The 12,169-nt window shown below is 39.4% G+C and overlaps 1 protein-coding gene across 2 annotated transcripts in view; it reads left to right on the top strand.

Moving 5' to 3' along the window:
* UTRN (utrophin) overlaps positions 1-12,169 on the top strand; it is a 390,352-nt gene that overhangs the window by 255,614 nt on the left and 122,569 nt on the right. For both annotated transcript variants that reach the window (XM_063124582.1, XM_063124583.1), the window contains 2 exons: positions 1,496-1,668; positions 10,202-10,358. In XM_063124582.1, coding sequence (XP_062980652.1) covers positions 1,496-1,668; positions 10,202-10,358 — 330 coding nt within the window. The remainder of the gene's footprint in view (positions 1-1,495; positions 1,669-10,201; positions 10,359-12,169) is intronic.

Raw genomic sequence — 12,169 nt, 5'->3', positions numbered from 1 at the left:
TGCAGATTTATATTCATCTCATTAAACATTTGTGCCCAGATGTTGGAAAGCATTCCTAGCAATCATGTTGGCATTCCCCTTATAGTGCAGTTTGCTTTTCATTTGAAAAATGAAAGCCTTTCTTTTCTTGATTTCTTAGAGTAGGGTTGGTCAACTTCTTAGAAGCCTGTATTCTCAGGAGCAGTTCTGTTCTCTAGAGCATGGTCTAGGGGCCAGGAGCAGTCAGCTGCAAAATAATTTTTCCAGTGCCTAGCAGTAAGGACTTAAATGTTATGGAACATGAATACTTAGGTGTACATGCATTGTATATACATACAAACATGCACAACAAGGTTCCTGTAATAATCTTCACTGATTAATCCCATGTAGATATATTGTATGCTCCATGGCTTTTTATGCATGGCTTTTTATTGCATTTTATGTTGCATATTTATATAGAACATCAAATTGTGGAATATCTAGGGTTTCACATACATATTTCTTAAGTCTAAAGCATAAAGCATTGACATACTTTATATTGCATTCTGCAACTTCAGAAATGTACATGCCCCTGAGACATCTGATCTAGGATCTTCAGAAGACTTGGCAGTTTATACAGTCAACACTTCTCAGTTGTTTACTCCAGATATAAGAAATGCTTCAGCTCATGTGTTCTCCTGCCAGTCCACATGGGCATGGCTTCTGCTGTCCACACATCTGGCTTTGGTTCACAGGATCAACATTATTGGACTTCTTGTTTGTTTGCTTTTGTTTTCCCAGAACGTGGTTGTGTTTGTGTGTGGTGGTGGTGGTGGTGGTGGTGGTGGTGGTGAAGGGTGTCTTTTCCTTAGGGTACTTCAAGTGCTCCTAGAAGCACCCTGTGCTGTATGCAAAGCTGTCACCATTTTGGACCTGTCTTAAATTGCTTCTGCTAATGTGAAACAAGTGCTCTATTTAATAATCTGCTTTAGTATTCCTTGATGTAAACGTCAACAGTGATACTGGTTTGTAATCATGTACTTTACCAATAATTTGAAAGTGTTACATTCTAGGAAACTTATGTATGCCAGGGAATAGGGACAGCAAGCTTCAGAATAAGATTTTGTGGCTAGTCATCCAAACAGTTTACACCCAAAGTAGCACATTTCCTCCTACCTTCCAATATTGCAAAAGCATATGCTGTTAGAGCAGATTTGTAAAATCTGGGTGTTATCTAATACTGGTCATCCTCCAGCAGAACAGGAGCCACTGGTGTCCCCCAGCTCTGCTTCAGAGGGTTTGGGGAGCCCCTGGAGAAGATATTGGGAGTTCATGGGGAGGCTGCAGAGGGGAGGAGAGCAGGAGGAAGTCCTCTTGTGTGAGTGGAAGTCTGTGTGTATGTCGTTGGATTTAACACTCTTATTCCACTGTGGTAACCTTGACAGCTTTCACCAGGAGAAGGGAGAAGAATTCTAAATAGACCATTATCATGTTCTGAATCAACATCATTCTTGTTTGTTTGCTTTTGTCTTCCCAGGACATCCAGGCTGAAATTGATGCTCACAATGACATCTTCAAAAGTATTGATGGAAACAGGCAGAAGATGGTGAAAGCCTTGGGAAACTCTGAGGAGGCTGCACTGCTACAGCACCGCATTGATGACATGAACCAACGCTGGAATGATCTGAAAGCAAAGTCTGCCAGTATCAGGTAATACATGAATGATGCTTCATATGCGACATTCTTAATGTGTGCATTTAAAATATTTTACATTTTCACAGAAGAGCATAGCATAAAAATGTCACAGACACATGCTTAATGGTATGCTTGGTTTTTTTCTAGGCTACCTTGTAGGGCTTAGCCCTCACAAGACAACATAGATAAAACCTAAAAGGCATTGAGGCATATTAACATGATCAGATTAGACAATAATTCACACTTTAAGAGAAAAAATTGCAAGGTGGGCCTAAACTATACCACAAAGATTTAGGTAAAATACATTAAGGCTGCAATCCTATACATGTTTAGGTAGAAAAACATGCATAGGATTGCACCGTAGGTCAGCAGTACTGTTTGGAGAATGTGGTCCAGAAGAGGTAAGGCCATGTGTAGATCAGTTGAGAGGGAGTTCCAAGACCATGGAGCCACTGGCAAGAAGGTCCCGTCTCTCTAGTGACTGCCAACATAATGTGTCTTAATGGCAGGGCCTTCAAAGAAGAGCTTAACAAATGGGCGGGATCATACATGTGAGGGTGGTCCTTGAGATAACTTGTCCCAAAACCATTTAGGGCTTTAAGGTTAACACAGGCACTTTAGGATGTTGTCATGTACAGGGCTGGTATCAGCTAGTAATCTGTGAAGCAGCTCTGTGTCAAAGGGCCCAATGGAGTGGGATTGGAAGCACGAATTGAACTCATGTGCTTCTTTCCTGTCCCCTCACTGTGCAGAAGGCAATGCCCAAACCTGCATTCATTTGAATGTCTGATCTCCCTTACCATGAGATACAGATTTTCTAAATGCAGGATTTACTAATTTAAGCATTACATTCTATTTGTAGTGAGCAGGGTGAGCAAGAAACGTAAAGAGACCAAGGTCCTCTCCCAGCATCACCATGAGTAGTGAAGTGTCATTCAAACAGATTTAAAATCTTTAATGCAGTTGCAAAACCTGTTCATGAAAGAGCAACTCATCAACAATTAAACTTTTCTTTAAAAATGTATAGATCTTCTTAATTCTGTCCATTGCTTGTTTAACACCAGAGGTTGCTCACAGGAGAAAAAAGCAGACACAAGTTGCTAGTTCTCATACTCAGCATCATGATGGGTTTGGTCCTATTGAAAAAATCCCGAAAGAAGTGGCTTGGGAAAAGGCTCCGCATGACAAAATGTCAAGGCTCTCAGGATGAGCGTACTGTGCAGGATCAGGGTGTCTAAGATCAGTCCAGACGTGTCCATGAAAGACAGTACGTTATGTATTTATTTAAAATAACTAATAACAAAAATAAGCAAAATAATTATGTGGGGCTGGGAATTCACAGGAAGCAGGAGCATGGGGCACACTAGGAAGTAGAGGGTCAGAACCTGAACAGCAGTGATGCAAAGAATGAATGGGGCTGGAGAAAGGAAAGCTAAAGGAGAGTGTCCAAAGCAATCCCCACCAAAAGAATTTATATTCTCATCATCCAGTCCTGCAGTAACTGCTGGAGAGTCTGACTGGTGAATGCTTTTCATGCTGTTTTTAGAGGAATGCCCTGAAGAGAAAAAACTCGTGGTTGTCTTTGTCCTTTATCAGCTCCCTGGCTGCTACCGAGCTAGATGCCCAAGTTTAAGATCCCTGCCCCATGATCAATAGGTGATTATACTTGATCTACCAGTTAGACAACCACATCACCAAGCTACAGGGCAATAAAATACATTATCTACTTAAAGCCAAAATTATTTGGTTACTGCACATCAGAATGTGATTAAGTTCTACTTTTTCTGGTGAGCTTGGGAGGTCGGCATGTGTCAGCTTACACTGTGGGTAGTTAAAACAAGTGCAATTAATGTCCAACTTCTATAAGCCTCCCGCACAAATCAGCAAGAAAGAGAGGAAGAGACATTTATGTTAATGCTTTAATCAACAGCTGAAAAGTTCCAGCAGTAACAATTGAGCAGCTTGATATTTCTTGGGGATTAATGATAATTTGGAAAAATTAATGGCCCAAGCTGCCCTCAAGTCACTTACTTCAGCCAGTCATTAATTCCAGTCTGAGGTTGAAACAGTGGTTGTTGATATGAATGGTGCGTAACAGTCAGGTTTAAAAACATTTTTATAGTTTGTTTAATTTGTGTATACATGTGGAACATGATGTTCAAATGACATTTATCTGCTGTGTGGGAGAGCAATCCAGAGGTATCATTGTGGAGGTGCATAAGAAGTGAGTTCTCTGCAAAATATAATACACAGCTTATCTTTCAACCAGTAATAATAAGGTGAACTTGGTAATTTTAACGTTGCATTTCAGTTCAGAGCAAGGCATGAGTGCTATTTGCAGCTACCTTCAGTAATGTAGCCGTTTGCTTCTGCCATTATGTGGTCTGCAATGTGTGGATTGATCTATGGGGGACTTGTTGATGGCAGTTCTTGTTTAATAGCTGTAGATTGGATTAGATGGCTTTCTGGGCTTTTCTAAGTCCATGATTCTTAAGGGTAAGTGTTGACAAAGCCAATTGAAATAATAAAATTAATGAAATTGTGACAATAATTTAGAAAAGTATAGATGTCTGTGCTAAGCAGGCCTCAATTGCCCCTTTATTTTATCCATCACATTTCTCTCCTCTCTTTTCTTCAAGGAGCTCTGGGTGGCATATACTGCTATCTCATTTTAGCTTTATTTATTATTTATTTAAAACATTTGTAACCCACCCTATATCATTAAGATCTCAGGGCAGTGTACAGATAAAAGCATACAGTATAAAACAATAAATACGCACAGTTAAAAACAAATTAAACCATGAACCAAGTTAAAACAATATATAATTTAAAAGCAGTGAAAGCAGTTAAAACAAAGTTACAACAGTTACAAGAACCCTGCAAGTTCTGTTAAAATTATGAAGGGCCTGTTCAGACAACACACTAAGCCATGGTTAGGCTGCTAACCCATTTGCAACAAATGGTTAGTGAGAGTGTTTAAACTGTGGTTATGTAGCCACCATAGTAAGGAATGGTTCACATGACACACTAAGTCATGGTTCCCACAACATGCTAAGCCATAACGTTTAGCTCAAAATACTTAACCACTGTGGCTTAGCGTGTTGTCTGAACTGAGTCAAAGAATGTGACTAACCCAAGATCATGGTTAAGAAGGGGTTTGAATGTAGATCTCGCTCATCTGTCTGTTCACTGCACCACATTGGCTCTACAGCACATATCTGTCTCTTCTTCTGAAGAGCAGCCCACTCTCCCTATGCATGCCTTTTGAAAAGAGAGTGATGCGTAAAGAGAGTGATTGTTCCTTTGCCCTCATATTTTTTGAATTTGAGCCCCCCCTCCCCCAAATGGAACATAGGTCCAGGGCAAGCTACACGTATTTGGACAGGTCCTGTTCTGATTTTTGTGTCTCTTTGGTGCCAGTTCAGGTTACTGTTCCTCAATTCATTTGATAACATGGCATTTCTGGCCACGTATTCTTGAAAAGTTTGTTCTTCAGTTCTGATTGAAAAGGAGCACTGAGTAGTAATTTCACCCTCCATGCCACGCTAGCAAAAGGCTTCATGTGCCACTTACGCTGAAGTGGACTCAAATGAGAAGAGTGTTGCCATTTTACACAGGAGTGAAGTTCATCCTTGGCAGTTTTCTACCTTTCTGCTGTACACTAAAAGTGCTGTAGATTTAAGAGGCAGAACTAGCTACAGATAAGTGCTGCTGGATAGGTCTCAGGAGAGTGTTGAAAAATATATTTCCAGGGATCAAGAATGCTTTCCCAGCAAGAGGCACTGAGCCAGCAGCCCTTACCTTGCCAATACCAATGGCAGCTAAAGTAGGTCTTTGAGGCTCAGGGAATAAGTTGTGCCTCTTCCATCTCAATCCAGACCCTCTGCTATCTCCATTTTCAAGCAGAGCTGCAGCTTCTGTGGGACATTACTTTCTAGCATGGTGTGAGAATAATTCTTGTTTTTGAGTCCCTCTTAATAAAGCAATGTCTAAAGCAGGCAGGGACAGAAAGCATTCACATGTGGCTAGATATGTTTGACTAAAGGGATGCTTTAATAAATTTTGTACAGAAACTGGAAAACACTATATTTGAGTCTGGGAATATGATTGTTACTATGGTACTTGGCTTGCAGTCAGAATAAAAAGCAGCAGCAACAAAGACCAGGTGCATCACTTTCCAAATAAAGAATAAAATATAGTTCGCTTTTGCATGTCATTTTAAGGAACGTTCTAGTAAAGAAAAAAAAAGATTGCTTTTGGCAGTCTGTTGGAAGGGATTTTGATTTTGATTTTTTTAAAAAAAAATCATGCTGTGTTAAAGTACTTATCATAAGCATAGGAATGTTACTATAGCAGTGTAGGAGCCTACTATATTACTGTGCTGATATTGCAATGTGCAAGTTCATACAGGAGGAAACACTTAAGTGCCTACTTCCCACTCTGAAGTTATCCCTACTGGGGCATCACTGGCATGGAAAGGAGCTGGTTTTTAGATTTCCAACCTGACCTGGATTTTCTGCTGTACCTGAGCAGTGTGGGAAAGGACTGCATCAGCTCAGCCAAGGTTCTTTGTCTGATTTTCAATGATTCCCTGCTCTCACCACAGACCGTTGCACTACAGAGCATTTGAGGAGGCTCATCAAATTCACTTGGACACAAGGGACAACTGCAGGGAAGAAGGGGTGGGGAAACCCCATTTTATGAACGAACCTTCAGCTGGATCTAAACAGTCATAAGAACATGAGAGCCGTGCTGAATCAGACCAAGGGTCCATCCAGTCCAGCATTTTGTCACACATTGGCAGCCCAGTTTGCAGAAAACCCACAAGCAGGACATGAGTGCAACAGCACCCTCCCGCCCACGTTCCCCAGCAGCTAGTGTAGTGCCTCTGATACTGGAAGAAGTGTAGAGCCATCAGGACGAGCAGCCATTGATAGCCTTCTCCTCCAGTCATGTTCTTTTACGCTTAGCTGTTCTAAGATTAAAGGCTTTCCCATCTATGGGACAAATCTGGCAACCGTAATATGAGTCCCGCCATTGTGGCCAAAACATGTTGATAAGAATCTCTCTCTAGGGAAACATTTAGTTCAATATTTTGTTTGTCATTCTACACAGATAGTTTTGACACCGGGCATGCATTGAATTATGGCTGGGGAGGGGGAGAATTGCCCCCAAATGCTCCAGTAGCCCTACACTATGGGAAAACTTTTCAAGGGGCATAGGTGATGCAGGGGATGTGCAACTTCCCTTCAATGAACTTACTTTAATGAATGTGTCTTAGGATCTAAGCTTATATTTATATTTTATTTATAGCTAAGTAAATACATTTAAATTGATATTTTAACTCTTTAGCTTGGTCCATTAGCATGAGCTTCAGCTATTGGGAAATACAAAAGTGACATTAAAAATGTTTGTGGCATCCAGTGAGTCTACTCTTAAGAAATGTATTTATTACTGTTTTACTTGCATATACTCCTACAACATATACTTGATTTGTGGGTGCTACTGAAACATGCCAACATTAGAGAAAGGTAGACATGAAACAAAATAGATTGCATATAGCACATGTAATGTATGCTTATATGCATCTGTATATGCAGAAGCATATAGTAAGTAGGCAATGATCATTTAGTTAGTATGAGGCCTTGGGAAGTCACTGTCTTTTAATCTAAGTTTACCTCGAAGCGGTGATGGGAAGATAAATAGATTATAATTTCATTGTACTTTGTAGTTGAAAAATGCTGTAGAAATCTCAGATATGAACAATTAGGAAATCTTGACAGTTGGCTTCTGTGGTGTTTTCTAGAATAACTCAATTTATTCAAGCATAACTCGATTTATGCTGAAATGCTCTGAGGAAAAATTAGGAAATATTATGTTAGTTGTTAATATAGTCTCTCTCTCCTTTCCCCACCCCTCGCCTGGCCAAATGGATATTTGATGCTGTGATTTTTACTTTTAGATTTGCTAGCATTGTTGTTTTTACTGATTTTTTTTTTACTGATGTTGTCTTTATTATTACAAAGTTGTCAGTGTTTTTGTTAAATATTTTTGTCCATCAACTTCAACAAATAAAGTAAATCTATCCATCTGTTTTCTAGGCAAATAGAAAAAATGTCACTACTTGCCTGGGCGGTGGGGAAAAATGTATTTCTGGGAAACAATATCTCCATCCTCAGTTATTTGTGGCCAAATAGCCTTCTGGGGTGTGTGTTCGCCATCAGTACAGTCACATCTGGCTTGAATTTTAGTGCTGTTAAGAGTAAAAGTAGAAAACAGAAAGAGCAGGGAGGTTTGGGATCACAATTCAGGAAACACTTAAACATGTTTGTACTTTCATGTTTTGCAAGTGTTTGAGTGGTTTCCTACGCTGGGATTATGAGGAACTATTAACAACATTTCTACTCATTCAAAAACATGTTTGTCTGCCTATGTAGACACACATGTTCTGCTAGATTTAACCAATTTCCTATCTAATCCTATTATGAAATAAATTCTTGTTCATGTTTCATGTGGTCCCACAAAGTACCTAAATCTTTTCTGACTTCCAAAAGCAGTAAAAAGTAGAGCCTGAGGGATGTGCCTTGCTAGGTGGCAATATATCTGTGTATATGACAGTACATTTCTTTTCAGTTGACAAACAGTCAAATAAAAATAAAATAGTAGGGAATTACTCAGGTCTATTCATTGCAGGGAAGTTTCCTAAAACTGATTCCATACAAGACTGATGACTTTGGTGATCTATAGAATACATAGTTTCTCAGCCCAACCTTGGATCCTGTCAACAACTCTGTGAGGTAGGTTAGGCTGAGAAAAAGTAAGTGACCTGAGATCACCCAGTAAGCTCCATGGCTGAGTGGGGATTGGAATCCTCCCTGGTCCTGGTATGGTTCTCTAACCATACAGTGCACCACCCTGGCCTTCAAGACTGGATTCAAAGGTCAAACGAATAAACTAGAGATTTATTTGAAGAAAGGAGGTAGTGTATCAAGGATTTGTACCAACAAACAATGACATCCTATGTCAAGCTTTTTTAAAAGCATTTTGCATTTTGTCTGCTTGGGGTGGGCTTGCTGTGATGTTTGTTGCAAGGGATTCTATCATTGATGCTTACAGAGGAAAAGATTTAGCTAGGGCATACTGTCCAAATATGGTCCTTATTGGAACCTCTGATATAAAAATAGAAAACTGGTTTTCCAGTCTTATTTTGTACATACAGTTGGCTCCATAGAGAGGCTGATGGCAGCTTTCAATTTAATATCAAAAGAACAGGCTGTGTGTGTGCCTTTAACACCCTCCCCCCTATAATAAGTGCTCAGTAGCCAGCTGACTACTCATCCTGAGACCTTTTCTGTAGTGGTTATGATAAACTGATAACCTCTGTGCCTGCAAGGTTCTGGGAAACCAATGATGTCTTTAGACCTTGCAGGTACAGCACTGTCAAAATTAATGACAACAGTGAATGAGTAAAGAAATCACTGGAATCAGCTAAAAAAAATGCAGTTTTTTTTAAAAAAAGGTTTCTTCTTTTTTAAAAGAAGCTAATATTCTGCTACTAGAATCATACTGAGCTAGCAGAACATACTGAGCTAGCAGAACATTAATCTGACCACTGTTACTGTGTTCTACAACCCAGGTGACATGTAGGCAGTAAAACTGTTTATTCGTGTAAGGTAATGAATGATATGGTCTCTGGATTAATCAAGATCGGTGAAATGGATGAAACTAAAGTGGGCTGCATTTACCATCATTCTAGAAAACAGAACCTATTAAGAATCGAAAATGCATTAGGTACACTGATAAGTGACTGGAGAATATTACAACCATTTCCTTGTAAGTGTTAGGACAGCCTCTGCTTGCTGTACTTAGAAGTAGACAAGGGACTGAAAAAAGTAAAAGGTTCTGACATTATCAAGAGTAGTTACACTAATGGCATGTCATATTAGCTGAATTACAGCACAATGCTGCAGCAATTCATTGATTCAGCAAAATGCAATAAATACTATGTACTAGCAGAAGTTTAGCTAGCCAACATTTAACCCCTTAGTGCCTCTACCGTTCTAGGTTTTGAGTCAGTTGCAGGTAAAGTCTTTCATGGAAATCTGAGGATTTGCTTTGAAGAAACCAGACCTTGTTTTTCATATAGTTGGTTTTCTCAAATTCATATATTTGGTTACGAGAACTTGCTATTAAAGAAAGTGCAGATGTGGCATAAGCTTTTTTTGTTTGTTTTTTGTTTTAAAAGTTATATCAAAACACAGACCAGGCATTTTTCTTCAAATTTGGATATCTCTTCACTAGGATTTTGTATGGATTCAGTTATCTTTTGGGTATTCTGTAACATCAGCAGACTGCACCTTTCATGTTAGATTCCTTGCTTTTCTTGTATAAATCATTTTCTAATGTTTCATTTGAACAGTTTGTATTAAATTAATGAAAATATCCTTAATTCACACTGATGCAACATTAGCAGCTAAGATCTAGCATAAAACCTAACAGCTAAAATGCAATCCAACACTCCTACAAAGTTTGCTGTATCTCATTGTAGGGCTCACTTGGAAGTAAGTGCAGAGAAGTGGAATAAGTTGCTGATGACACTGGAAGAGCTTATCAAATGGCTGAATCTGAAAGATGAAGAGTTAAAGAAGCAGATGCCTATTGGTGGGGATGTTCCAGCTTTACAACAACAGTATGACCACTGCAAAGTGAGTTGCTTATCTTCTTACTGTTCATTTGCTTCCCTTTTTTAAACGCTCATTTCATCTGTAACATGTTGTAAAACTGCCCCAAGGTTGGGGAAGGGACCACCAGACCCAGCCACTTGGCACTCTGTATAGCAGGGCTGCCAGCCACTCAGTGCTGTGCCTTGCTAACAGTGCTACAAAAACAGTTTCCCCTGAGCTCAGTTCTGGAGCTGAATAAGGATGTCTGCCAGCAATGCAGTCAGTGTGCTTACAGAGCACAGTGAGTCTCCTGTTTCTTATGTATGTCTATATGAATCCATACAAGAGCTGAAATCCATTAAAGTTCACCGGATCATTAGTTAAGTGCCACATACTTTCCAAAAGCAAGGCCTGGGAAGTGTCGGGTAAAACAGTGTGCTTTCCTGAGATGGAAACTAAATGGCTGTGCCCATTTGGTTGATAATATTAAATATTCATAAGCTGCCACAATAAAAATAAAAGCAGTGCACGGCATTTTGTATCATATTTTAATGCTTGACTTCAGAAAGCAAATATTCCCAGCCCCGTTTTATTTTATTTTATTTTATTTTATTTTATTTTATTTTCTTACATAGAAAAGCAGGCTTTTCAATCACTCAGTGTGTTTGTTTGATGGAGAATCATGAACTGAGTTTTAGGGGTGTACAATTTAATATATTTGTACTAAATTCTGATTTAATCATAAACCAAGTTAATTTTAAAAGCAACAACTGGAAAAATGATTTAAATTAAGAACAAGTGTAGGTCTTAATCCTGATCATTTCTGGTAATGTTTGGTTAGGAGAGAAAGAGAGAGAGAGAGATGGAGCCTTTTCAGTGGTGGCTCCTCACCTTTGGAACGCCCTCTGCAGAGAGGCTGGATGGGGCCCTTTTTCTATCATTCATCATTCTGCTTTCTCAGTCTTTTAAGAACTGCTAATATTAGTCTGTGTGTTTTGAACTCAGACCAGTTTTGATTTTATTCTTTTGTTTGAATGAACTGTTGCTGTTTTAGATTGCTGTATTAATTTGAATGTTTATTTTATATTCTATTTTTATTGTACTCTTAGTATTATTATTATTTCTTACTACTTAGTTAGCCGCCCTGGGAAAAGAAATGTGTTATGAAAGGTGAAGGATGTCAATTATGTAAATGTTTTGGTGTGTGATTTTTTGCTATACAGGTAAAGCTATACTTCTTCTCAAGTCTGTTTGTAAGCAATATTCAAGAATGATGGTAAAGTCTAGGCTATTGGTTCAACCGTATGGCAAAGAAATTGTCTCATTTAACCCCACTGAAATAAATGGGAATTGCGTAATAGCATGTGGATTGCATGTGGATGGCTGTCGAATGACATTGCTAAATGATTTTTGGCAGCATCACCTGCAATCTTCAATTTGGTCCAGAAACCAATATTGCCTTAGGTCCTCTGCACCCCTCTGTCATTCCAGTTCCTTCCAGAAGGCTGCCTCAGGAGTCTCCCACTCCTCACTCGCAGACCTTTGCCAGCTCTTGCCTCAAGGGATTTTGGCCTCAGGGTGGTTCTTCAGACTTCCTTCATCCCTTAGCTGCTGACTAACTGACTCTAGACTCAGACTGCCCACTGACTACCTCTGTCAGTGCTGAACCTGTCCTTATATTTCATCTAGCCAATCAACTCATTTAGGTGTAGAATTCCCCCCCCCCCACGCACACACACATGTAATTCACCAATAGATTTGGAGTTAACCAATCATATCTGACCACTTTTTAATTCCATACTTCTGTGTAAAAAAGGCAGGAACCTCACCTAACATAGCCACTTCCTTGGTAA

The sequence above is a fragment of the Elgaria multicarinata genome, chromosome 4 (genome assembly GCF_023053635.1).
Source record: "Elgaria multicarinata webbii isolate HBS135686 ecotype San Diego chromosome 4, rElgMul1.1.pri, whole genome shotgun sequence".
NCBI classification, from domain to species: Eukaryota; Metazoa; Chordata; class Lepidosauria; order Squamata; family Anguidae; genus Elgaria; species Elgaria multicarinata.
Note: the sequence above shows the minus strand (reverse complement) of the source record. Positions and strands in the feature narration are given on the sequence as shown.